The sequence below is a fragment of the Hippichthys cyanospilos genome, chromosome 20, assembly GCF_059441005.1.
Source record: "Hippichthys cyanospilos isolate Australia breed blue-spotted pipefish chromosome 20, RoL_Hcya_1.0, whole genome shotgun sequence".
Lineage (NCBI taxonomy): Eukaryota > Metazoa > Chordata > Actinopteri > Syngnathiformes > Syngnathidae > Hippichthys > Hippichthys cyanospilos.
The window spans coordinates 7,433,906-7,460,624 of record NC_142388.1 but is presented as its reverse complement, the minus strand read 5'-3'; the positions used below and the strand labels follow the sequence as shown (position 1 = coordinate 7,460,624).

Genomic DNA, 26,719 nt, shown 5'->3' with positions numbered 1-26,719 from the left:
AAAAGACGTTTGGGACCTTTGCGTACGTTTCACTTGTTTCGGCCCACTTGATGAGTTGCATAAGTCGAGCTTTGTAAAAGGAAATAACGCGTGGGTTCACTTGTTTTTTTTTGTGCCATTACCTTGCTATTGGCCTCCTTGAAAGATGTTTTATTGTCATTTAGCAGAAATTCTCAAAGCTGCAAGAAGAACAAGCAAGACAAAAGTCAATCATAGTTACACGACTTCATTTTCATATCAGAGCCGCGTGTCACCAAATCCGCAGTCCTGCTTTTATAATCCGAACGACCAGATCGGATTTTATTTCTCATTTTGAAACACTCAACTAATCCAATGGAGTCCTAACGTGATGCCGTCCGCTCCGTATAGATGCGGACATATCATTTTACTGCAATAGAATCCATTTTGAAATATTAAAGCGATGCTTCATAATCTTCCTATTAGTCACAACAATAAAAGTTGTGAAGCTAAAGCACGATAAAGGCGATCGTTAGATGACAAGGAAGGTCTAACTGTGGATCATAAACATTTAAGCAATGGAGCGTGAGATGGCTTAAAGCCATAAATACTAATTGGGCTATTTCTTCACTTAACACGGCTATTAAAAACAACTGTTCCACTCTAGGAAAAAAAAAAGATGTTCACTTGTACCTCCGAACTCACAAATCACGCTACACTGTCATATGAATTAGCGCCGAACAAGAAAAATAAGAATAAACACTACACAAACACATGCTACCAGAAGTAATTTTCTCAATGCTCACTGCTAAATTTGCGCAGACTTCATATATGTTGTGTATGTTGGTATGCAGTAGCAGCAAACAAGCTACAACATTGTCAAATAGACAAAATCATTGCATTAGCAAAATGTTACAGCTTACGGTTGTCCTTTTTCCCTCCAGGAGTCGTACGTGTGGAAGATGTACCAGGAAAGATGCTGGGACTTCTTCCCAACTGGAGACTGTTTCCGGAAGCAATACGAGGACCAGTTGGGCTAAAGACGGCCGGCCACCTTATCTTTGATCTGACACAGACTAGTGAACTGGAAAATTACAACAACAAAAAAAATGTAGCAAAATTGAAAAAAAAAAAAAAAAAATTGGATTTGGTTTGATAGGAGGCATCCATTTTGGTCCCAAAAATGCCTTGATGCCTCTTTTATGCAACAACGTTTCGCCTTTTGGCTTACTCAACCTGAAAATTCTGACACGTGAAACTTGACAGTTATTTTTTATCACCACTGACACAGAAATGAGACCTCATGTCTGCCTTTTAAAAAAACTGTTGTAAACATGATTTGTCACTTTAAATGCCAGAGTGCCTTTTAAAAACTATGCAAAAAGACACTTTCGTCCCTCTTGACACAAAGCAGTGGTCGCGCTTATGCTAATTTTGTGGCTTTTATGTTAAAAAAAAAATGTTGTATAAAATCTAGATGCGTAAATGTTGCTCAGTTTGTTTTATTATCCTGCCTGTCTGCACTTGTTTCCACAATAGAAGAGCCAAACTGAAAACAAAAGAAAAAAAAAACACTGATGGCAAATCAGCTGCTGTTTTATGGAAATTGACATGATATACACACACGTAGTTTTGCATCTGTTTGAATGTGAAGGACGGGAATGAATAAAGTTAACTGAGGCAATAAAACATGACTCGTTACTTAAAGACGTTCATCTGTTTGCTGCTGACCTAAATGCTTATTTCTCCGTTATAATACTGACCTCCATCATCTGACTGTAAACACTTGCGCTCAGTTACTTTAACGAGACATTTGTGCATATTTTTTTCATGATTCAAACTCGCCCGTTACCATGACAACCGGGGGCAGAGCAGGGGCACTGCGACTAGGCGAGGCGAGTGGCTACTTGTTCACGAGCGGCGCCGCCGTTATGTAGCCAGCCTTGATGAAGAAGCGTCATTTGTATTTGCACTCATGGAAGAACCACCAAATTATATGTTTAATTCAAAAAATAAAATACCCCGACTTCCACCCAGCTCTGCCTACCTCGTTTGTCCAACAAGATCCAACAAAAGCATATACTGGTGGCTCCGCTGGCGTTATTTTTTTTCTTTCTATAATTTCTGTCCCTGTGAAGGTCAGGAGATCATGCTGTCCAACCAGTCCTCCAGGTCCTCCTCAGTCATTTCCTGCCTAACAGAAGCAGCCTCAGGGGGTGTGACTTGGTTGTTTTTGGGTTCCTCCATCTTCTCTTCTATTGGTACCTCAGTCTCTGTGTCACAATCTGCAGATCGGGAAGACATAAATGAAAGCTTTGGTTCTCCTGTGAGAAAAAATTCGTCTCCGAGCAATGAAATTGAGGAGCAATTGCTTGATGATAGGCACTGAGGAATATTAGAGTGAACCACTGGATTGACAGTCCAATATTTGGTCCGGAGAACATTAGCTTCCTGCTGTAATTGGCCGGCCATAAAGTCTATGAATAAAATTAAACACTGCTCATAACAAAAACAATACAAGAATGAATGCCATTTTTAAATTCAGACCACACACTAATACGAATAACCTTTTCACTGTACTGATACACCAGGCAAAGTAAGACAGAATCCTAGTTACGTGATTAACTCATTCAATGCCAGGGACGTATTTTCACTTTTTTTTTTTAAGAGTCCGGGTATTAAATCCCAGATATTTAAGTATTAAATTGATATTTAAATATCTAGGATTGAATGTCTGATGTGAAAATAAGTCCCTGGCATTGACTGAATGTCAAGTATTGTAAATACCTGTATACTACGTAGACCAATTATTGTAATTAAGTAAAATACCAAAGTCATTTCACCTGATCATTCATATTGTAAATACCTGTATACTACGTAGACCAATTATTGTAATTAAGTAAAATACCAAAGTCATTTCACCCCATCATTCTTCTTGACACGTCAGCTTTTAAAGATTGATCAAAGCCCACATTATTGTATTTAAACATACTGTTGGTCATTACGAACACGCTCATTTACAAATGTTTGAAATTTACAATCAATTAATTTATTCCTTTCTAATGAAAAACGGTCTAAATCTTACATACTGTCCCTTTAAAGAAAATATTCCGTTTTATTAAAAAATAAAATAAAAATAGTGTGGAAACCTAAACCAGCGCTGCCTAACTGTCTTCGACATCACTTCTTGTTTGTTTTTTTAATGTTCTCGCTCCCCTGTAAAATTTCACCAAGTGGTACCCCTTTATAGGCCCGTAATTAATAACATTGGGTTGACTATTTAATGAACTAATAATTCTCTACGGTGCACATACATACACAGCTGCATAATGGAGTGAACTCATTATCATACACGGTGCTAACCTTTCATCACATCAGTGCTCTCAACGTTGACAGACTGGCCTCCAGGGACAGGGCACAGTGGTTTTGCCAAAGCGAGCAGGTGGTCCAGCTCTTCATCCATGTCGTCCGCCGAGGGCATAACGGCACTCGAGGGAGCCCGAGAATCAGAGCTGGCAGCGAGGCTTAAAGTCTTGGTGATGTTAAGAGCGGTGATTGGGTCTTTTGAAGGGACGCGTGACGGCGTGACCGAGGGCAGCTTGGGAATCTCCTGTTTGGGCGCCGAAGACAACGTGGGCAGGTTGACCGGTGTTGAAACCTGGAAGATAAAGCGAGAAGGCACGACCTTGGTATTTTCACAAATGTGTCTTATTCGTCTTGCTCTGCGGGTTTAATAATGCCGAGCGTTCACATCACACTGTGATATTTAGCTTGAACAAGCAATTTCAAACAAATAAGCAATTTACATACTCATTTGTACCGCGATTATCAGAAAGATTTGGATGCATGAGTCTTCCAACAGCTTTAACCTTTAAAATCCTCAGTGTGTTTTCAGAAGAGTGTTCAACTAATCCTTGTCCAAACGATTTATTTCTATTGATTTCCGTCTTGTCTTCTCATAAAACTTTTAATCTCAGTGTGAGTCCGTGTTCCCCGATGTCATTAATCCTGCACAAAGTATATGACTCTCGAGAGGAGACGAATAATGATACTGAATGCTCTTGTGTGCTGTTTAACATGCTACCTGAACGAGCTCAACTTCCAGGTTGAGTCGCTGATGAAGCGGCACTTGTTCAAGACACTGGGCCAGTGCAGGGAGGTCAACAAACATAGTAGACATCTTGAACGGCATCAAAAGAAAAAAAGCACACAAAAAAAACACACATCAGTAAGACCCTTAAAGTACATCCTGAATACATGTTGGTGGCATTCAATGTAGAAAACGGACTTCAAGATGTGGCTATACATTAGCCAAAAAAAATGTAAATTGTTAAAAAAAAAAAAAGGCAAAAAAAAAAAAAAACTGTATTTACTTCTAATAAAAATATGTTTTAAGTACGGGCCAATAGGAGAGGGCCACTTGGTGAAAACGCAATGGGGAGCGTTTAATACTTACTTAATACATACTTAAAATATGAGTTGGGGCCACTTGGTGAATTGTGGCTCACTCCCTGCTCTACAAACCATTCTTTTTTTTCTCAAAAAAGGTTCCCAGAGGTACGAATTTCAAAATTTCATAAAAACAAAAATGACAATTTCAAAAATCTAAAATTTGACCTGGTGTTCCCATTCTATTGACCCGCAACCATTTATGGAATTTCATTATCTTCACGATGTCCTTTGTGATTGGTTGATTTGGTCTTTTCGCCCTTTGGGAATAAACAAACTATATCTAAAAGCAATCCCGGGGCGAAACGATAATTGCCTCGATCAAACTCCTGCCAATCACCGGGGCATGAACATGGATGCAGATACTGAATCAATAAACAAAGCTGTTCCAAAACGCGTGTCTTATAATAGGTCAACGAGATGAATCGATGGCTCTCAAAGCAAGCAAAGCAGAGTATAGATTTACCTGACTGGATGAAAATGTGTCCTTCTCCCAGTCTTTTTCTTCCGAAAGGCGGAATTGAGTGAAGCAATCTCCTGAGGATGACAGAGAAAGAGCATTTGATTTAAACAAAATAAATAAATAAATAATCTGCCATTTAAAGAGCAAACTGATTTAACCAAACTGCATTGTTACACATTTCCATACGAAGAAAAGATGACATCTGTGCGAAATGGCCAATCTTTGCGCAGCGATGGACGGCGTTGTGTAAACAGTCAAGAATCGCGAGCGACGTGACGCCATTTTGCTTCCAAAACAAACCCGCCGAGGGCTCTCGGAAGCACATGAGCACCGAGGTTGTCTTGTCAACAAGTCGGAGAGGTGCAGAAGCACGTTCATCTGTCAGACCCAACTTGTTAACATCTTTTTAGCGCTGATGGCGAATACTGTGCGATGGGCATGCTGGAACGCATCACCCACAAGGACTGCCAAACAAGACCGCTCACTGGCCGTCGGCTATGAAGGGCTCTTCAAAGCTCTCATTATAATTGCGCTCATCTCCACATCCGAGCAGGAGTATGTAATTTGATGTCCGATAAACAGGTGGCTGGGAATATTGCAGACAAAGTCATTACGGAAGCAAATGTGTTTAAAGACAAAAGGGAAAAGCTACAATCGGCTTTGTTCTAAAGCCCCAACAAACTACAAGCTAGCTTGAACTGCACCCAAGAACAAATCGTGTTTATTCTTTAAAATTCTGTTGGGCTTTCGGATCGATACTTTCGGACATTCAAAAGGTAATAGCCCATCACCAGCAAACACGGCCCTTCTTCTCTGATTGAGGTGGAATCCATTAGGCGCTGGCACCCCCATCTGCGCGGATGCCGTAAAAACGAATGAACAGATAAGAAAAACATATTCTTTGAAACATTATACGTGTAAGTTCGCATCCCAGATTTCACAGGGTAAAATCGAACCCCATTGTCGTTGGCCCCTTGAGACATGAAGCCACCTCCCCGACTATTAGGTACTTCTAGACACAGCCGATGTTCTATAAAGTCAGCAGCCTGAAGGGAATGATGACTGATTAATTGACCAATAAAATCCCGCCTTCATTGCGTGAAGCCACTCTCAACAGCATTCGATGAAATCAACCTCTTTCAGAATTACAATTGTGTTTATTTCCAAACAATGGGTGCAAACACAGAGTACTTACAGTATCTCGCAAGATTACACCCCTCACATTTCTGCACACATTTAATTATATCTTTTCATGGGGCAAAACTGATGAAATGAGTGCATGACACACTGAAAATCAGTCAGTAAAATATAACAGTGTACATTTATTGTTCCCTATGTATAACTCAAATTTCAATCATTGATTATCTAAAGCAGCGCTGCTCAAATGGGGGTACGAGTACATGAAGGAACACGTGCTTGAAGGAACATCTTGAGATTTTAAATAAAAATAAACATGCAAAAATCGTTTAAAAATAATTTGAATTAATTGCTTGAAAATACAGGAAAATATTAATTGATAAAACAAATTTCATGGTCAGTAGGTTATTCAATTTAATTATTGTAAAAAGCCATTCTCCCCCATACTAGAAAGGTTCGACCCAACTTGTCATGTGCCACCTCTCGTTACCTGTCAAGTTCATCATTTCTTTTTGGGAACACATCCCTACTATGATCCCAAAAGAGGAAACTTTAACTTGACTACTTGCTCTGTGGACAAATGTTTATTCATAATTGTTCTTTTAGAGAACATGTCTCACACTTTATGCTGATTATTTTTTGTGGACAAATATTCAATCATAATTAAGTTAATGTTTCTTTTTTTTCCCCCAACACGCCTCCAAGATGACCACCGCCTTGCTAAAGCGATTGCGGGGAAAGCCGAAGAACTGGTCAAGTATGTCGTCGGACCTAAAGCCCGGTGAACATCTTTGGGGTATCCTCATACAAGAAGGTAGAAGAGCGTAAGATCTCAAATATCCGCCAGCTTTGTGATGTCTTCATGGAGAAGTGGAAGAGGATTCCACGGTCAACCTGTGAAGCTCTGCTGAACTCCATGCCCAAGAGAGTGAAGACAGCAATGGAAAAAAAATGACGTTGGACATTTTCACTTCAGGATGCGCTCAACCTTTTGTTGCTGGTGGTTTACACATTATTGGCTGTACTTTGAGTTATTTTCAAACAATAAATTAACATTGTTACATCCGCTGTATACCGACTACTTTTCATTGTGTCAAAAAGACATTCTTTCAATGCTGTCCCGTGAAAAGATACAATTAAAAAGCCGCAGATATGTGAAGTGTGTACTAACTTTGATGAGGTACTATAACAGAGAGTAGTAGATGGGACAGCTTGGTTTTAACGGAGAAGGTGGTACAAAGAAATTACAGCTGAGCCAAAAACTAAACTAACTACTGCTAAACAGTCGGCGGGTATGCCATCAGGGCGGAGTCACAAACAGTGGACGGGATTCAGACTGCCAAAGACAGATGGAGGCTCAGCTGGAGACCTGACACAAGAGCGGTAGTCTGTCGCGGCCTGCCCGGTGTGCTGAATATCGCAGACGTGCTGCTTTCATGTGCGGCTCTCGGGACCATCTGCGGTTGTCCTTGACTGCTTTGGCGTACGGGGACTGATAGGGGTCAAAAAGGAGAGGCCGTGGGAGGGCGTTTGGTCTCTAGCAGAGAGAAAAATGGCGTGCGAAAAGAATTGTTTTCAAGGTTGGAGAATGTCAGCTTTACGTGACAGCGGGATAAAACCATTTAACAGCTGCTGGTGTAACAGCAAGAGTGATATTTGTAAACAAACGAGGAGAATCAAACGATTGCTGTTGATAAAATTTGCATTGCATTTACATAGGAAGAGCAGTTTTTGAAAGGCGTGTTAAAATAAAGCATAATATTTTGAGCCATAAGGCACACCGGCTTGTGGGGCGGTATGTCAATGAACTGGTTTGTTTTTGGAATGTTCTATATAGAGGGTGCACTTTTTTTTTTTTTTTTAACGTGACACAAAACACACACTTTTTTTCCCCTAATTATGACCCACAGCAGCTTAAAAATTACAGTCTGCACAACGAGCAAAAGGATGAATCGGCTTTAAAAAAGTGATTGCAGAGCGAACAATATTTAGTCTTAAATCTCAGCACCGTCATCTTCGAATGCAATCAGAAAACAAGGCGTCAACACTCACTCTCATTTCACAGAAAGTCCATGAAGTGAATGAAATGTGTATAATTGTGTGACTGAAATCCCACTATCACCACTTCTGTGTTAATAGAGACGCTCTTGGTTTCAGAATACAACGTCTCGAGGTGCAGTGACTCATTTCTCTGGCTTTTTCGAGTCTTACAAAACAAATTGAAACTGGTTTGTGTTACAGGGCAAATGGGAAATCTGTGGCAGAATGCAAAGTAAAAAAAAAAAAAAAAAAAAAAAGATAAAGCTGAGAAGAATTAAGTCCCATGTTTACTCTTCTACTACCCTGAGCATAGTCTCTTCAGCTCCTAATTCTCATGATTTTCGTCCTCAGTCTCCTCTTCAGTGACTGGTGAACAGCCTCCCTCCTACACTATAGAAGCCCTATGACACCCTGAACCTCGTTCCAGGGAAATAGAAATTCAGGTAGTCAGTAGGCACAGACATAGCCATGGCAACAAGAATTGTCTGTCAAACTTCCAAAAAGACAATGGCTCAGAGAAGTGCGTAGAGATTAAAAGTAAAATGAGCCACTCAGATAGTAAAGACCCTGAATAGGTTAAGTAGTATTGAAAATGGGTGGATGAATATTTGCATTTATATTACGGGGACCGGATTTCCAAAATGAAATAAAAAATAAAATAAAAAGGACGCTACAACTTGCTGAAAATGAAATATGCAATATATTCTGACCTGGAACGATTCATGAAAAACTTTAATCGCTAGTCAATCTGGAGTCCAGAATGTATGTTATTGCTCAAGATAATGCAAAATGCTATCTTGGATGACATTGTATCGTATCCCTGACTCCTGCAACTTGAGTGGAAATGTGGCTGTTCTGATTTTGGTTTGTAAAATAAGTATAAAAATAAAAATACAGCAGGAATTAGTTCCTGTGAAAATAAACAAAATTCATAAAAGTCGACCAAGATGGGCAAGACGGCTTTAAAAATAGGTCAACTAAAAATATGTCTCGAAGCTCCGCCGGTACTATGTTTGGTTCACTGTTCTTTACATGTAGACACACACAACGCTGAGTGCCAAAATTTCATTTACAAAGAATTTACTGTACTGAGTACGAAACAGACGTCTTCGGGAGGGGGAAAAGGCGCAGTCAAGAGACAGGTGACGAGCCCACAAATTTGAAGAAAAAGAAAGCTTTCCCCGGCAGCCCATTTGTGTGACGAGAAAAACAAGAAGAACAAGACGTTTTTGCCCTTATACGTAGCAGCTAACAGGTAACTTCATTCTCAAGGTTACTCATAGGATATTGTTGAAGCATAGTCAGTAAAGAACACTTTTACATGTGTAATGTACCTACATATAACATGATGTATGTGTGAACTATAAATTGCAGTTGATGTTTGTTGACTTTGAACGGTAATCGCTAGCACACTCATGCCAATCACAATTGCTAACCAATAGCATACGCACATTTTGTTGGTTAAAATTCATATGTACTGTATGGAAGATAATAAAATGAATAGTTATGTCAACTCTTTTAAACTCAAGCGAAACCTTGATTAAAAAACTACTCTGAGTCGACGGAGTGCTCGATAAGATAATCTATATTTATATATTAGCTATTTGACAGCCCTTATAAAAATTTTCTATATGAGGGGAACCGACGTGGGAAAAAAAACCCTTGAAAAAACTGCAAAAACGAAACATGGTGCCACAGTACTCCCTGTCACGCTTTTTTAACTAAACCAATTAGAACAACAAGACATGGAGCAGAAAACCCCGTACACATCGATAAATCACTGCTTGAGCTAATTGCAATTAAAGTCCTGAGTAAACCAGGCGGGGAAATAAAGGGAGCTGAAGCTATTTACTTTTAATGGTGATTGTGCTTATGTCAAAGTCATATCAGAGGAACCTCAAGTCACTTGAGGTTTTATTCTCATTAGGAATGTGTTTTATTAGTGTGCAGACTCTTGGAGGTAAGATGAACTCAGAGGGCTTCTTTGAAGCTAATTTAAAAGTGAGAATTTGAAACGTGTTTTGTTATGGAATCAATAAAAACAGAAGTAATAAAACAAATTATTTTAGACTTTTGTATTTCTAAATAATAAGATTTAAGTTTTTTGTTTTGTTTTTTTTTTTGGTGTGAAACCAAAACCTTCCAAACCAAAACCAAAACCAAATCTTTGACTCTGGTTCTTTGGCTTCCTGGGGGATAGGCTCACCCACATCTAATGAGTACAAGCGGTAAAGAAAGGGATGGAATGAATGGATGGAAACCAAACCAAGATGAAAAACTGTGTAAAAAATAATAATAAAAAAAAATTAAGTGGTAAAACAAAACACCTCACCTATTTTTCAACTTGAAAACAACACATTTAAAAAAGGAAAGGGACAACAGATTATCAGTGTTTCTTCACATATTCAACTGAGAAAATAAGAACAATGCACCCACTGACATCTAAATAAAGACTTGGTGCTTTGCCTTCAACAAGCACAGAAGTACAAGTGTACAAAAGTGTACTTTTTTACTCCTTATTTGAGGTATGACATGACCGTGTTTGTAAAGGTAGTATAGAATCAGACAAATTATTTGACAGATTATGATATGGTACTTAAATATTATTGATGAGGTTAAATATTCAACAGATAAAATTGCAAAGGCATCCCCCCCGACAATCCTTGCTATCCCTTTAAACAGTGATTGAAACGCACACCCAAAAAAAGTATACTTGACAAAACAAAAATTGTGTGTGCTGCATACACTAAGTGGCCAAGCAGCAGAGGCTGTCAAATTAGCAGAGATGTTGCCTCAAAAAAAAAAATAAAATCGGCAACTGCAGTCAATAAGCCCATTGGGAGGCCCCATTTTCCTGGCATCTCCGCTGCTTCCAAAGCATTAATTTGTGATGGCCAACCACAATATCATCTTTGATCGCCACGTATTGATTTTGAGCCCATGAAAAAAAGATGCGTGCGCATGAAGCCAGTGGGATCCGTGAGAGAATGGATGTTCCTTCACGGGAAAAAGCCAAAGATCGCATCGATGCTCCAAGTAATTTGTGCAACTATATCAGATAACGAGAGCTAATTAGATACCCTATCGTCTTTCATATTTTATTCTTCTGTGGTAATGTTACAGTGATTAGAAATTACAAACAAGAAATTTAAGACAAGGCCAAACGTCCGACTTATTGAACAAATTATAAACTTTCCTAATTTAAACCAATTTCGTCATCCAGATTTATGCATTATTCATTAATTGTAAACAAACAAAAAAAAACGAATAGTGACATAGATGTTACAATGTATTTAGCTGAACAACCATACCTGTGTCTGCTATATTTACTATATATGTATTATGATCTCTTTAACTTTTTAAAAAATGGATTATCCTACAGATTACACAAGTGAAAAAATCTAGTAATCCCCCCCCATTTAAAATAAAGCATCTACTAAGGTTGTATATGTGAGTAGATATAACTACTCATTTACAGTATTACACACTTTCTCTTCCTCTCGCTCTCTAAAATATGCAGATGCTAACTTGTCATCAATCACGATTGCATGCTAATGCTATTTAAAATGAAGAAAAAGAAAACATATTCCACTTAATGCACACATACTAGTTTACATTACAAATGTAACACACGATGTTGCCTGTTAGCTACCATGAGGTCAAGTACTTCCTGTTCTTCGTCGTCGTCGTCTTCTTCTTCTTGACAAGCAAACTAGACCAAGTTCATGCTTGACAGCTTTACTGTTTAAAATTTGAACTCATAAAATTGAGCAAAAGGACCTGACTTGGTCAAGTTATTTTCAGAGCCCTAATTGCCACAGCTCCTGTCGGCACTTTGGATCGATGTCAAAATATTATCATTTTAAGGAAGTATCAAAAGTCACAGCCAGTTGTAAAATCATAAGTGTGTGTGTGTGCGTGTGTGTGTGTGTGTGTGGGGGGGGGGGGGGGGGGGGGGGGGACTTAAGGCTTCTATTAGTGTGACGATTGTTATTTTTTTTTGCATAAGGAGCATCAATGAGGGAGATATGAGTTGCACAAAGCAATTATCTTTAATCGAGGTAAAACAATCCCGGCACTGAGTGTCTCATTTAGTTTTTCTTTCTAAAATGCAATGATTACAAAAAATATGGCATTTGGAAATTACAAACAGTGAAAACTAAGCTCTCGCAATCTTATCCATTATCTGTCGACACGTAATTAAATCAAATCAAGCCCTTGAATCATCCCTTAAAGCAGTGAATTGGCTAATCTAGACAAAAGCCAGAACAAGAGTTGGTAGCAACTAACACGAGTGGGGAAAAAAATATCATCTCTACTTTTTGCCTAAAGCAAAGGCTTTTTTTTTTTCTCTTAACTACCACAGAAACAAGAATGTGCTGCTCAATACAATGGGTTCCTCTGGGCATCATCCAATTGTTAATTATTTATCTTTATGTAACCTTTATTTATTCAAGGCAATTGAGAACAAAACTTGCAATGCCGACCTTGCAGTAGACAACTTAGTAAAACAAAGCAAAATGAACCAACAAACTGTGAAATACAGTTTCATTCTACATTACATGAGCCAATTTTTGACTACGGGGCATTTTGAGACTTCTCTGTGCATCTATTATAAGACTCAAGTGCATCAAATTTCAGGTGCCTAAGGGGAAACTACCTTGCGTACCCTCAAAAAGAGAAAAGACCATCAAAAATGCAATTGATTTGGACTATGAGATGAATTTTTACAAGGGTATCATTTGATACACCATCAGATTCTTTATATATATATATATATATATATATATATATATATATATATATATAATGTATGTGTGTGTGTGTAAATTGTGTTGCTTTTTCGCTAGCTTCACTGATAGCTTGTTAATTATGTTCAATAAAATCACACAGTCTTCGATTCATGGTTCGCCATTAATTTTACAGTAAACTTGGACTTAAGTTTAGCTGTTTAGGTCGCCAGTACACAGCTGTGGCGACGACCTCAAAAGCACATGAAGACACTAACACGTAGAACAGTTTTCCAGCAGTTAAACAAGGAGCTACATGAAAAGATGAGACGGCTATCAACACAGTTACTAATTCTGGGCATGAATTTTTCATCCCAGCGTGCGGACCCATTAACCAGACAGCAGGAGATTTCTTGCTGAGATGATGTGCTTAACATCATCACAATGATTAGTTTGCTAAAACTATTCACATGTTTTCAGCCAAATAGTATACTTCATGTTTTGCATATTGGCCAATTTTCATATGACTTGATCAATAACGATAAAGACAAAACCATTGAATTTCTTTTTCAAACATATTTTATCCTGATAAGCATATTAAAAATGCTTGAAAAGACAAGCCTCAATAAAATACCAAAATGCCTTCACTGTTATGTATCCAATAATGCCGTTTCATGATTTGCAACATGTGTTCTGAAGATGTTCATTCATTCCATCGTTCAAGCCATCGTATGGATCTTTCTCGCTATTACTTAATTCATTAAATCCCTAATACATATTTTTACTTTTTTTAGGGAGTCCAGACAATAAATTCCAGGTACTTATTTTTATTTCTTACATTTTTTTATCAAATGTTTGGCTAAAAGAGAGTCGAAAAATGTCTGGTACCAAACAAATGAAATACTAGTAATAAACTGTTTTAGGTAATTAAGTACTAAAGCAATTCAATTAGGTAATCAAGCACAAAAGTCATGCATTACTTTAGGTAATCAATACTAAAGTTAATTGCTAGCTTTAGATAACGGAGTACTAAAAACTAAATTTTCTTTAGACAATTAATTATTAAATATTTTATACTTTGGGTAATTAAGTACGTACTTTGGCGTATCTGGCATATCTGTTGTGCAGGCTGAATAACATTTGCCAAAGTGATTAACTTTACCTGAATTTTTTTTTTTTGGACCCACTCACGACACGCCGAGCGAGGTCGTGACAAATTAGTCGAGTCTAATTCAACATCATTACATTTCTAAAGAAACTTTAAAAAGTATTTGATCTCGACTACGTCTGCTACTTGAGGCAATTTCTGTCAGGAATGTCAGTAATTTCCTTTTTTTTTTTTTGTACTGACAATATTTGATCCAAAGAGTGAAGGTCTAATTTCACTGAAAAGAAGACACATAAAGGTTCAAATCAAAAAGTAAAATCGCCTTTAAATTGAAAACGTTTCGAAACTTTTAGATTTTCATGGTAAAATCATGAAGCAAATATTTCATTTCCTTGTCGGAGCGAGCACCCCATAAAAATTGCATTTGACAATATTGGTGGAGTGAATTGGTCATGCCTGTCAATTTAAAACTGTCAATCACCAACAATCCAATGGCCTATTTTCCAGCGTTGAAATAATTTACCAAGCTACGATAAATCACATTTTTAACATATATTCCTTTAATCTAAAACAATACGCACAACAGGTGCTTAAGCAAAACAGTCCTTTTGTGGAAACATCTACGTTGACTCCTCCTCAGACTCCTCCCCCACATGCTTCAGTGTAATCCTTCTACTCCTTTTCCTCCATCCTCTTCTATGTTGCTCAGTACCCTGATACATGACCAGGCTATCAGACGCTTTGGAGAATCAGCAATTCAGATGAGGAAAGGAGTATTCCAACTATGCGTGTGAACAAATGTCATAGTTTCGGCTTTGAGCGGTGACAATGGAGTTTGAAACAAACTTTGCGGGGTGAGTGAAAAAGAATTTTCCAAGCTTTTTAAAAGAAAGAAGACCTTGATCTGTGTCCCTTCTTCATCTGAAGTTCAAAGCTCAAATTTTAAGGAGAAACGATTCAAGCGTCACCGATGCGGCCCCCGACTGCACAAAACAGCTGTTGCATCTCGTCCCAGAAATAGACTTGGACGATTCAGCACGTTATGGCACGATATTGAAGCTCCTTAGCAACTGATGAGGATGTGCGACGTCGGCATGACCGACCGGTATTTGACAGCTGTGTTTTTCACCTCGTTGGAGAGACCGGCAGGGATGAGCAAAGTCGGCGAGAGCGAGCAGGGGAGGGGACCAAAGAGCCGGCGAGGGAACGCGTGAAGAGGGAATCAAAGCGCCGCAGTGGGAAAAGCAACAAGCCATTGGGAGTCAGAAACTCTGCCAAGTGGAAGGAGTAGATTTAAAAAAAAAAAAATTCAAAATACGACTATATCAAAGACCTGGCCAAGTGCCCATTTAAAGCTGGAAGATTGTGATTTGCCGACAAAGCCACGAGAGGTGAGTATGCATTCTGTTTGAAGTGGGTATTATGGCAGGAAATTAAACACTTTCAACTGTCCAGTAAAACTACATTTTGAATTTAAACACTCTGAAATATTAATTGCAAAATGAGCAGATGGTGTTAAAGCATTTATATATTAAAAAAAAAAGAAGCTATGAGTGGTAATAGTTCAAAGGAACATTGTTCATTTTGCAGAATCATTTTAAAAATGGCAACTTCGCACTTTCTGTACCTGTTACAAGTGTGATAATTAACCTTGGGCATCTTTAAAGAATGTGTAGCAATGTCGTGCGTGTCTGTTTTGGAGTGGGAGGCATGACGACTTGGCTGATTAGAGTTTAAGTATCATTAAAAAATATGTGGGTGGGAGACCACATGTCTCACATTACAGTACTTCTTCCCTTGAATTACAAGGAAAATGGTAAGGGTGCAAATGTGTTTTAAAACAAACCAGCATACTTCAATACTTGCCTAAATCTTGCATTTTCCAACAACTGTAAGACATAAATTGATTTACATAGACAGAGTATTCGGTTGTACGTATTGTATTTCCATTCAATGAATGAAAATTAAATTGTTCTGCAGGCGTCAGGGAGCCTTTATTGGGAATCATGGACAGCAACAAAAAATGCTTTAAAAACAATAAGAGCAGATTTGTCTCAAAAGAGAAAGAAGAGTTGTGTTTGTGGTATTTTGTCTTGGAAATGTAAATTGGGTATTTAAAATGCATTCAGCAAAAGAAAAAATAAGTAGATCTTGAACAATGGATTCACTTAATTCATGATTCAAGTGTACACCAAATCAATAGATAGGACAGCCTAATTCAAGCACAATTAAACAGAAATTGAACTTATTTTGCCATTTTGGGAAGTAAAAACTTCAGATTTGGACTATAATTTAATCACTACATTATTTTTCTTTCAGATCTAATACCTTTAAAAACACATTTTGCCACTTGTCATCTGAAAATGACATGCGCACAGCGCAATCAATTATGGTTCACTTTGTGAACGTCACATGACCAAACTCAGAATGCTCGTGAGCTGTGATTGGTCCTTAACTAATGTGACGCCATTTTCAGTTGAAAGCAAGTGGAAACAAGTCTTTTGAAGGTATTTGCTGTATATGAAAAACTAATTTGCGTATATTATTTAATAGAGAAAATTTATTTTATGTTATGATATGTTTACAACAGTTACTAACTGCTTCATCGTGGCATTCAAACAAGCTATGAATAACTTTAAAGGTCTCATTAAAAGAAATTTAAAACCAGTACAGTTCAATGCCTGAAAATATTGCACTTTTTTTATTTTTAATGAATCAAATCTTTAATTGTATGGGTTTTTTTTTTTTTAATCAAATCCCAGCTCTACGTTAAACAGATCTGTATCAAATGATAAATGCACCATGTAGTGCTATATACAATGATCAAATGTAAAATAAGTAGCCCAAATATCTTTGCATAAGTGCGTATAGTCAAAATAAAAGGTGTAAAAATACACAGTGATTACGAATTTTGAAAAATAAGCAAAAACACAAGCTCTATTGCAATGTAATTTTGAGAGCATTTAGTGAGCCGATCCAAAAAGTCAAAATCAAAGTCAGGACCCTATTGCGACAAAAGTGAAACACAGAAAAAAAAAAGTTTGCGAAGCTGCCCCCGAGTGAACCAGTAGGAAGTATTTGACCACACGTAGACTGTTCTGTAGGACGGTAGCTGAAGTGCCTCTGATCAAAGCTGCTGTTTTTAGCCTCACGCCTTCTTCCACTGGCTTCACTATCATCAGCAAAAGCAGGACAGGCAAGCATCCCAGTGCCTGGAACGCGTTCTTTCCCGAGTTTTCCCATCTAGCATTAAACCGACTTCCACCGAAGTATCCGTAATGACGCCGGAAAATATAAATGAAGACATAATTGCCGCTATTCATATCAGTTAGGAAAAGTATCTAGTTAGGATGACCCACCAACGTGCTAATGCAATTTCCTTTAGTCTCATTATGATTGAGCCTTGATAGGTGTCCATTAGAGGCCTCAGTAAACTACAGCTGCGGGGGTGTACGATTGATCCTCGTGCAAATGTAAAACGATGGATAAAGGCATTAGGATGTAAATAACTAGCCCAGTCAACCCCCCCCCCCCACACACACACTTATGTATGCCACGCCTCAAACAAGAGGATGGCAACACGTGTGCATTCCCCATGGCAACAGCGCAATCAACCCTCGGCAATGATCGGACAGAAACCTGAAGAGGTAAACAGCGCCTCCGGGTTACAAAACAGTTGACGGCAATTAAGTCAGACGTCACACGGAATCATTTTCTTTAATTCGACAATCACGTTGCTTCTTTAGGTAACGGCAATCTTTCTGCGCAAAATCTATTTCAAGAGACACGGGTCTTGAAATATTTCAAGTGGCAATATGGTCAAGGTTGCTTTCTTGATAATGGCCCTCAGCCCTAGGGAAGCAATGAAAATGGTTTACAGCATCCCTTTGTGAATCTTAGTGTTTGAAGTGGATGAAAGCAGAGGAAATGGCGGCGCCGCTGTGGAAGTGCGTTTGCAAATCTATGAGGCAAGAAAAAAAAGCCAATGAAGTCAAAAGGGCATTCAAAACAAATCATGTTCAGAAAACTTCTTTATCTCTCAAGGGAACCGCAGGGACATCTTTTTCATATTTTCATTTTTTCAATATTTTGTGAAGCTTGAAAAACTAACTCAAAGAAAGGAAACGCGGCATCCGATTCCGTTCTAACCAAATGCCGCAATGTAAGGTTATGTACACGTGGATTATATAACAACTTTGAACATTTTAGGTTGCGTGAACCAGGTGCAAGGAGTACAGCAAATTAAGTGATTCCATAGCTTTAGCTGGATTCAAAAACAGTTTTCTAGTATACTTGACTGAAGTCACGTGCAGGTGTGTGTGTAATCCTGGGCACACCAAGAATCACCTAATTCAGATCCTTTTTTTTTTTTTAAAGAAAGGTAACTTATCGTAGCTTTTGAACACAAATGGAATTTCTGTTCATTTAACCTCAAAAACTTTAGTGACTGAGTAGGCCAGTGCTTCTCAACAATATTTTGCAAAGCCCTCCCTATGAAAAATAAAACATTTTGCACCCCCCCCACTTGTCACGCCAACCATAAATAAGATTATCTATCAAAAAAAATGTAAAAGTATACCAAGAATCATACCTTTTTTAACACTGAAAAAAAAAAACAAGTGCATCAAAGTTCCTGAAAAAAAAATGCCAATCATTTTATCACAATACACTTCACATGGAAAAACCAAATCATTTTCTCTGGACAATTAGGCTAAAACTCTCCAACAATGATTTTAATTAACTAAAAATTGTCTCAAACTCCAGTTCTCGAGGTCCTATATCCTGCATGTTTCGTGATTTTCGCTTCCCAGCAAACCTTATTCAAATGATTACAAATGACAAACGTGACAAAACATTGCTCATAGCCATGTGTAGTTGGAAATCTACAGTATTAGATCTGCCCATGTGAAAAAGATGCAAAGAATAGAGTCACCTTCTGGCTTGAACTTTGTGTTGAGTGGAAAAAAATAAACCGATCACGCCTACATTTCTACAACACAAATGCAAACCCTGATGGTTCATTTGTGTTCTGTATTATTACAAAGCTGCAAAAGGATGTTTTGATGCAGGATTCCTGATTTCTGGGCTACCTTAATTGGCGAGAAAAACATTGCCTCCCACGTACAATTAAGTATCCTCTACAGAGCATCGGCCTCTTGTTGTACAGTATGACTAATCTGACAATGTGGGCAAAAAAAAAAAAAAGCAGACAAGAGATACTGAGCCACACGACGCAAGAGCACCTTTGCCATGTGCACTACAAGAGAAAGTCATAGTTTGACGCATCATTGGAACACTCTCCAAACTATAAAAATAGAGGGAGACTAAAAAGGCACAAAAACAGCCCATACTTAGTAAAGCTGAATTACCTCATGGCCACTGAGTAAGAAGTCATTGACTCATTATATTTAATCTCACCCTATAAGATATATGTGAGATGAAATATTATATATATATATATATATATATATATATATATATATATATATATATATATATATATATATATATATACATATACTGTATATGATTTCAGAACAGTCGTGTTGCAATGATTGCAGTAGAATGACTAGTCAAGTTATACGCCGTGACACGCTGCCAAGAAAAAAAAGTCAACAGAAAAGTATACCAAGACATTTGTGTCCATATTTATTTGGTAAAATAAGGTTTATTTTGAAGTTGGCTTTCTCGACACATTTACGGTATGTTAACAGTGATAGAAATAGCAAGTCATAACATTAGATGCTAGTGCTAACGCAACATGAGTATGTAGGGTCCGGTCCACCTATATTATAAGCCCCTGAAGTAGGTCGGTGTCTTCCCGCTTTATCTGCAACTGGTTTGATATACACAGTTGCGCTCAACATGCAGAATGTGGTTAATTATGATTGTTTTCATCTTGAATACATGGGTTAATTCTTTTAAGTGGTCCACACCAATTTGCAAAGAGAGAATCAAACTTTTGCTCGGCTACAAAAGTGTAGGTCACAGCTGTGCTCGCCTGACACAGAAAACAATTTTGGTCGCAAATAGTTATGCAAATGAGAAGAAACTTGGCCCGGAATTCCGATTAAGGTTCTAGGTCATCTCAATCCTCACTAAAAAAAAATGAGGCCAAAAAAAAAAAAAGAAAAAATACATGCATTTAAATGCAAATCCTGCAGGAGACCAGTCTAACTTTATTACTCCATTTCTCACCAATAATAAAACCAGAGTTCCTTTAACAAGGGCCAAAGGTGCATCCCAATGCATGTATGAGAAAATGTTAAAGAAAAAAAAAACGGGAAAGAGTGAAAAGAACAAAGGATAAATAAGTAGGTTTTCTTCAACCATCTGAAAGCAGTGTCCATACAAGGCAATTAAAAAGGTCCCTCAAGACAACACACATTTCCGTTTCACTAATTGGGATTACTCGGACAACCTCAGACAAGTGCCGTCGGACTCAGAGGAATATTTGACACAGGGGTGATTTCTATTTGTTTATCCAGAGAAGCAAAGTAATAAAACACAAATGCGCAGAAGTAAAAATATCTTCGGATCCAATGTTATCTTTTCTGTTCTTATGCCATTATGGATTTTGTCAACAAATAGCCATTGTTTGAGGCAATACAATAAAAACAACAGTTGACGCAAAACTCTCCTTGTAAAGTCCAAATCTTACCTGCAGAACCCAGAAGGACTTGGTAGTCAGTTCCTCTTAGAGTGGGCATATCATCAGAGCTTTCCTGCCTCTCCGAGTCCTCATAACGGTCCCAGTTGGACTCCAGTTTCCTCCTGGAGAAACCGGTGCTGTGATGCTCTTCATGAACATCATCCTCAACTTGGTTCTGCAAATATACAAACGACAAATTAGGGGATTTGCTTTATGGCTAATTGTTCGTAAATTTGGATTTACAGTATTTATTAGAAATATATCTTTGCTCTATTTATGGCTTGAATGTATAGTGATCGGGAGAGCAATTAAATCGTCAATTAGATGGCAAAAGGTACCATAAACCTGTGTATCCACCTGTATCCACTCATATAACAGAAGTAGTCATGGCTTTCTACAAATATATAACATTGTGTTCAATTCAAAAGACTTCACATTGATTAATTTAATTTTGAGTACATTTCAGAATTAAAGACATAGTCTAGTTATTTAGCCATTTTCTGCACTAGTTAAAACAAATATTTTGGAATATTTTGGAAGCTTTGCATAAATAATACATCTAAACTCAGTCTGCATTCACACAATAAGATGTATGAGTAATTTTCTTATTAACCAAATTATAAGTATAGAAACACAAATTCCGTTCCAGTAAATAACAAAGAAGCAGAATATTTCTTTTTGGGGGCTAAAGTATTAAAACCCAGCAGTTTAGTTTCCTCCTTCTCCCCGAATCAACATGAAACAAAGCAGTGTTCACATTTTTTTCCGGAATAGAAGACCACAGGCTTATAAGAGATGCCCTAAGGGGTATTTTTATATGATTGCAATCAAGGAGTCCCTAAATCCCAAAGGAGATTTCTTTGATTGCAATCACTGGGCCCCTATTGTTTGTCTTTTCTGATTCCGCCATTACAACAACAGGGGAATCAGTTGACAGAAGCTGCCAGAGGAAATGAAGAACCCTCTAGGTCTAGTGTCACTTTCAAGGCAAACAAGGCCCATGGATGCTGTTCAAGCGCTGAGTGATCAAATGTGTACATAATTCAAGTGTTTGATTATTTAGCCCGAATCAAACCACGCAAGCTGGCAAGATTTCCTGTGGTACTTTCACACCGCTTTATGAGGGCCGATGTGATTTTTATCAGACGCTGAGGTGCACGTAATTGAAAGGAGCTTGTTTTGTTTCATCTTAGCAAAGGGTTGAAGACAATTGCGACGTAACATCTTGCGCTCCAAATTAGCACACACCGGCTACTTAACATGGATACACAAGTAAAAATCGAGCTTAAACCTAATTGAATGGTTTACTTGTTTAAATACCCTGCTGATTATTTTGACTATTAATTAATGAATCAAAAAAAAATTCTAATGTCTATAGTCAAAAACCAGACATGACTTCACATTGATTGAAAAACAGTCAGAAACACACAAATAAAATTCAGCAACTGGTTAGTCCAGTTGTTTGCAAATAGGGGACGGGTACCCCTGGGGGTACTTGAAGGAACTCCAGGGGCTATTCGAGATTTTAAATCAAACAAACATGTAAAAATCCTTGAAAAATAATTATTGAATGTGTCAGGAAAACATAAGTTCATAAAACATTTTTTTGTTTAATTTCTTTTTTTTAAAACCCAGATTCTCCCCCATACTAGAATGGTTGGACCCAACTTGTCACGTGCCACCTCTTGTTACCTGTCAAGTTAACAATTTATCTCTACGATGATCCCAAAAGAGGGCACTTTAAGTTAAATAATTTTCTGTGGACAAATATTTATTTATAATTATTAATTTCTGAGAACAGGTCTGACACTTTATGGTGATTACTTTTGTGGACAAATATCTATTAATAATTAAGTTATTGATTTATTTTTGTGAACAGATCTCTACTATTATCCCCAAAGATTACGCTTCATGTTTAATATTTTTCTGTGGACATATATTTAGTGATAATTATTTCTTTTTGACACATGTTTTGACACTTTGTTCGTTTTTTTCCAAGAGAAATATTTATTAATAATTAAGTTATTTCGTTTTGATAACAGATCTCTTCTATGATCCAAAAGGACACTTTGTGTTGATTGCTTTTGTTTTTTGTTTGTGGACAAATACAAATGAAGTGTGAAGAGTTCTAGTTTAATAAATCAAACAATGATGTTTTAAGACTTTGGTTTTGGCCAAACATGCTTTGCACTGGTTAAGGAATACTTGGCTGAAAACATATTTCATATTTCACTGAAAAAAGGGAGAGAATCACGAGTTTAGTTCATCTGAAACTAAGGCAAAAAGATTGATCATTGATTTCCAAAGTAAAAGCTTATGTTTACCAATGTTTGATATGCTTTTAAGGAGAATTGCGGCTACAGAAAATGGATTGATGGATTCATGAGGGCGAATAAGTGATTAAATGCAGCTGTCGAGAAATGCAGACCAGAGCACATAACAAACATTTTGAAAACCACGTGGTATCATATGATGAAAACACGTCACTAATATCATTGGACAAAACGAGCAGGTGCAAACCAGGTCCATAAATTGTCATTTGTAGTCATTACAAAAAGTTTTTTTTTTTTTTTTTTTAAATCTGGTATTGCTCTTCTAAAATTAGTGTCATGAAGTACCCCTTCCTCACATCTTTCAGGAACTGGACAAGCGAAAAAATAAATTAAAAAAAATCAAATCAAAATGCTTTATATTGTGTAAGATAAGTAAAGCTGGCTCATTTACCCCGTCGTGTTGGAATTCCGTTGCATGTGCATCTAACGCTCTTCCACGTCCACGACCGCGATGGTGATCTTTTTTGCCCCGGCCGCGGTGAAAGCCTCCTCTGCCTCTGCCTCTGTGATCACCCCCAAATTTGTCGCCGTCGTTTCCACCGTGGCCACCTCTTTTCCAACCTCCACCTCTGCCTCTGGTCGGTCTACCTTCCATGACAGTCTACATTGAATATCGGACGACTTTAAGTGTAGGACCAAAAGTTATGTGTGGGTGTCATATTGAATAGTGTCCCGCCAAACACGCAATATAAAAACTGTTCCGGAATTATGTGGGCGCTTTCATTACAAATTTGTAAATCATAACTGATCTAAATATAATGTACATAGTAAGCACAAAATAAACCAGACTATGCCATTGAAAAATTCAGTCGGCTACTTACTTTAACACAGAGGCAAACACATTGCATTATCCAAGGAACAACTTTTCAGACTATTACAAAAAAAAACCTTAATATAATAATGTTGTAACTTCTATTCGTCCTTGCGAGCTAAAATTCGGCATTCTGAATATTATGCTTGAGAAATATTAATCATCCATTGATTTAATCCATCTCACGCGGTGGCCATTTTCTCTCTGAGTTAAATAGGATATCTTCTCAGATTTATTTTTGGTTTGTAGACTAATACAAATATACAAAACACGTGTTTTAAAAAGCTATTAAAATTGTTTACATTTACCTTGATGTTTTCATATTTTCTTTTTACTTTCCAGGGCATATTTTATTCTCCATGAAGCCACAGAGAAGATCCTCCGATTGATCTTTCGACAAACGCCAGGGCAAAATAGCTGACCATCATGGATGTCGATCCTCCAAACGGCACATTTGGCAACGCAACGCATATCCAGTCTGCTCCACATAGCCTTTGGGAAGTTATCACCATAGCAACAGTGTCTGCCATCGTCAGCTTGATCACGATAGTTGGTAACGTTTTGGTTATGGTGTCCTTCAAAGTCAATAGCCAGCTGAAGACAGTAAACAACTATTACCTACTGAGTTTGGCTTTCGCAGACCTCATCATTGGAGTGCTCTCCATGAATTTGTACACCACATACATACTGATGGGTTACTGGTCCTTAGGAAGCCTCGCATGTGATCTCTGGCTAGCCGTGGACTACGTAGCCAGCAACGCTTCAGTTATGAATTTACTGGTCATCAGCTTTGACCGATATTTCTCCATCACGAGGCCGCTGACTTACAGGGCTAAGAGGACTCCAAAGAGGGCGGCCCTCATGATAGGCCTGGCGTGGCTGGTTTCGTTTGTCCTCTGGGCGCCGCCCATTCTGTGCTGGAAGTACGTGGTCGGGGAAGAAAAGGAATCCGAGGACCAATGCCAGATTCAGTTTTTAACCGAGCCGGTGATCACATTCGGGACAGCCATTGCAGCTTTCTACATCCCAGTTTCCGTCATGACTATTCTCTACTGTAGGATCTACAAGGAGACACAGAGACGGACAAAGGATCTGGCGGAGTTGCAAGGACTCACAAGCGACCACGTCGCAGAGGGAGCTAAACCGCAGAAGAACATTATTCACTCTTGCTTCCATTTCAGCAGGGAGAGGAGAGAAAGGGGCCAGGCCTCCTGGTCATCCTCCAACCAAAGTAATGTGACAAAAACCACCATTAGGTCAGATGAAGCGTGGGTGAAAGCGGACCAGATCACTTCCTTTAACAGCTACTCCTCATCTGACGAGGAGGAGCATCACGTTTCCGTGGAGACCCCGCAAGGGTCTTTCCGAGACAACGGTCAAAACGATAGGAACGGCCAAGCGAAGGATTACGCAGAAGATCAGTACTTTTCAACCCCCTCCAAGGAAAGCACTAAGAAGTGCATATCGTACAAGTTCACACCTGGCTCGAAGGGTAAAAAATCCAGCCCTGCGCCCGCTTCTCCTCAACCTCCCGAAGCGGAGCAGAAAAACGCCTCGCCTTCCTCTTCTACTACCTCCAAGCCCATGGACCCAGGTCTGAAGAACCAAATCACCAAGAGGAAACGGATGGTGCTGGTGAAGGAGAAGAAGGCGGCCCAGACCCTCAGCGCTATCCTCCTGGCGTTCATCCTCACGTGGACTCCGTACAACATCATGGTACTGATCTCCACGTTCTGCGCCACGTGCATCCCGACGTCCCTTTGGCACCTGGGCTACTGGCTGTGCTACGTCAACAGCACCGTCAACCCCATGTGCTACGCCCTGTGCAACAAGACCTTCCAGAAAACCTTCCGTATGATTCTCTTGTGCCAGTGGAAGAGGAAGAGAGGTGAGGACAAACTGTACTGGTGTGGACACAACGCAAATGTCAATAATAAAGTGACTTGATTTTTATCCGCCGTTAAGCTTAAAGTCTACTCTGACTGCATCGTGGTCTGGCCGCCGCCCTGTAAATCGGGCGTTACGTGGAAATGATCCCACACCATCTGTGACCAGTAGACTACTAATGTCCTGCAGTTTTGTCACATTAGCTGTTTTTGTCATCACGTCGCTGTTTCTAATATATCTTACTGTGTGGTTGGCATGACGTGGTGCATGTTTTATTATTTTGTAAAGTACAAAAAAGAATTCAGATGTTACACTTGTTAGATGGCAGAATTACAGAAAGACACTGGAACAAGTTGATTTTCTATTTATTATTAGCTGTTGGGTTAAGTGTCTGACGCCCAAACTAACACTGGTAATTATCTGTGTGCATGCATTTTTAAATGTGAAATTCCATACACCCCCTATATATATATATATATATATATATATATATATATTTTTTTTTTTTTTTTTTGCCATACTGATTGGATCGCTGTTCCAAGGGCTAATTTCTTAATCTGTATTGCAGTATTATCAACAGTAGTATATGACATCACATAAGCGATTGTAAACTGCTTTACTTGCTGTCAACATTCATACTGAAGTAAAAATGTGACTAAATGTCAGGTGAGGCAATCTTGTTTAGATTATTACTGTATGGAAGTGCAGTAGTTGTAACGCCTCGTTTGCAGTGATTTGCCACATGATGTCTAATGCTGTCATATATAAAGAAAAAAATGCACCTTTAATGCCATTTGATGATGTAATGTCAAACGGTGCCTTCTGTTCCGCTCAGAGGTAAAATGACATTTTGTGATTGAAGCTGTGGTAATTGTCTGTACAGCTAGCTCAGTGATAGTGAATCTGTGTGTAACAATAGTGAAATACAAATTGTCACAGAATTATAATTTTGTCAGCTTTAAAATAGCCTGTGTCTTGATATATGAAATGGAAGGTATTCGCCAACGTCAGCGATTTTTAAGTGCTGTTTTGCAATAAGCTAAGCACAATGCGTATAAATGTTTCACACTTGAATATTCTGAAGTCCAATGGAAGTTTTTAGAAGAAAAACTAGAAAAGTACTCACCAGCTATGAGACAGATGCCCAGGTA

General features: G+C 38.4%; 3 protein-coding genes across 4 annotated transcripts in view; 2 read left to right on the top strand and 1 right to left on the bottom strand.

Annotated features, from left to right (window-relative positions):
• ryr3 (ryanodine receptor 3) overlaps nucleotides 1–1,647 on the top strand; it is a 77,219-nt gene extending 75,572 nt beyond the window's left edge. For both annotated transcript variants that reach the window (XM_088403467.1, XM_088403466.1), the window contains one exon: nucleotides 903–1,647. In XM_088403467.1, the coding sequence (XP_088259593.1) occupies nucleotides 903–998 (96 nt within the window). In that variant the 3' untranslated portion in view covers nucleotides 999–1,647. The remainder of the gene's footprint in view (nucleotides 1–902) is intronic.
• aven (apoptosis and caspase activation inhibitor) lies at nucleotides 1,445–23,476 on the bottom strand. The gene is made up of 6 exons (XM_088403474.1): nucleotides 23,262–23,476; nucleotides 20,547–20,712; nucleotides 4,874–4,944; nucleotides 4,043–4,138; nucleotides 3,322–3,616; nucleotides 1,445–2,243 (listed from the first exon to the last, which is right to left on the bottom strand). Exons 1-6 carry the CDS (start codon nucleotides 23,463–23,465, stop codon nucleotides 2,098–2,100), a joined length of 978 nt encoding a protein of 325 aa, XP_088259600.1. The 5' UTR covers nucleotides 23,466–23,476; the 3' UTR covers nucleotides 1,445–2,097.
• chrm5b (cholinergic receptor, muscarinic 5b) lies at nucleotides 14,618–26,642 on the top strand. Its single transcript, XM_088403471.1, has 2 exons — nucleotides 14,618–15,276; nucleotides 24,024–26,642. Exon 2 carries the CDS (start codon nucleotides 24,108–24,110, stop codon nucleotides 25,626–25,628), a length of 1,521 nt encoding a protein of 506 aa, XP_088259597.1. The 5' UTR covers nucleotides 14,618–15,276; nucleotides 24,024–24,107; the 3' UTR covers nucleotides 25,629–26,642.
• Nucleotides 26,643–26,719: the final 77 nt, after the last annotated feature.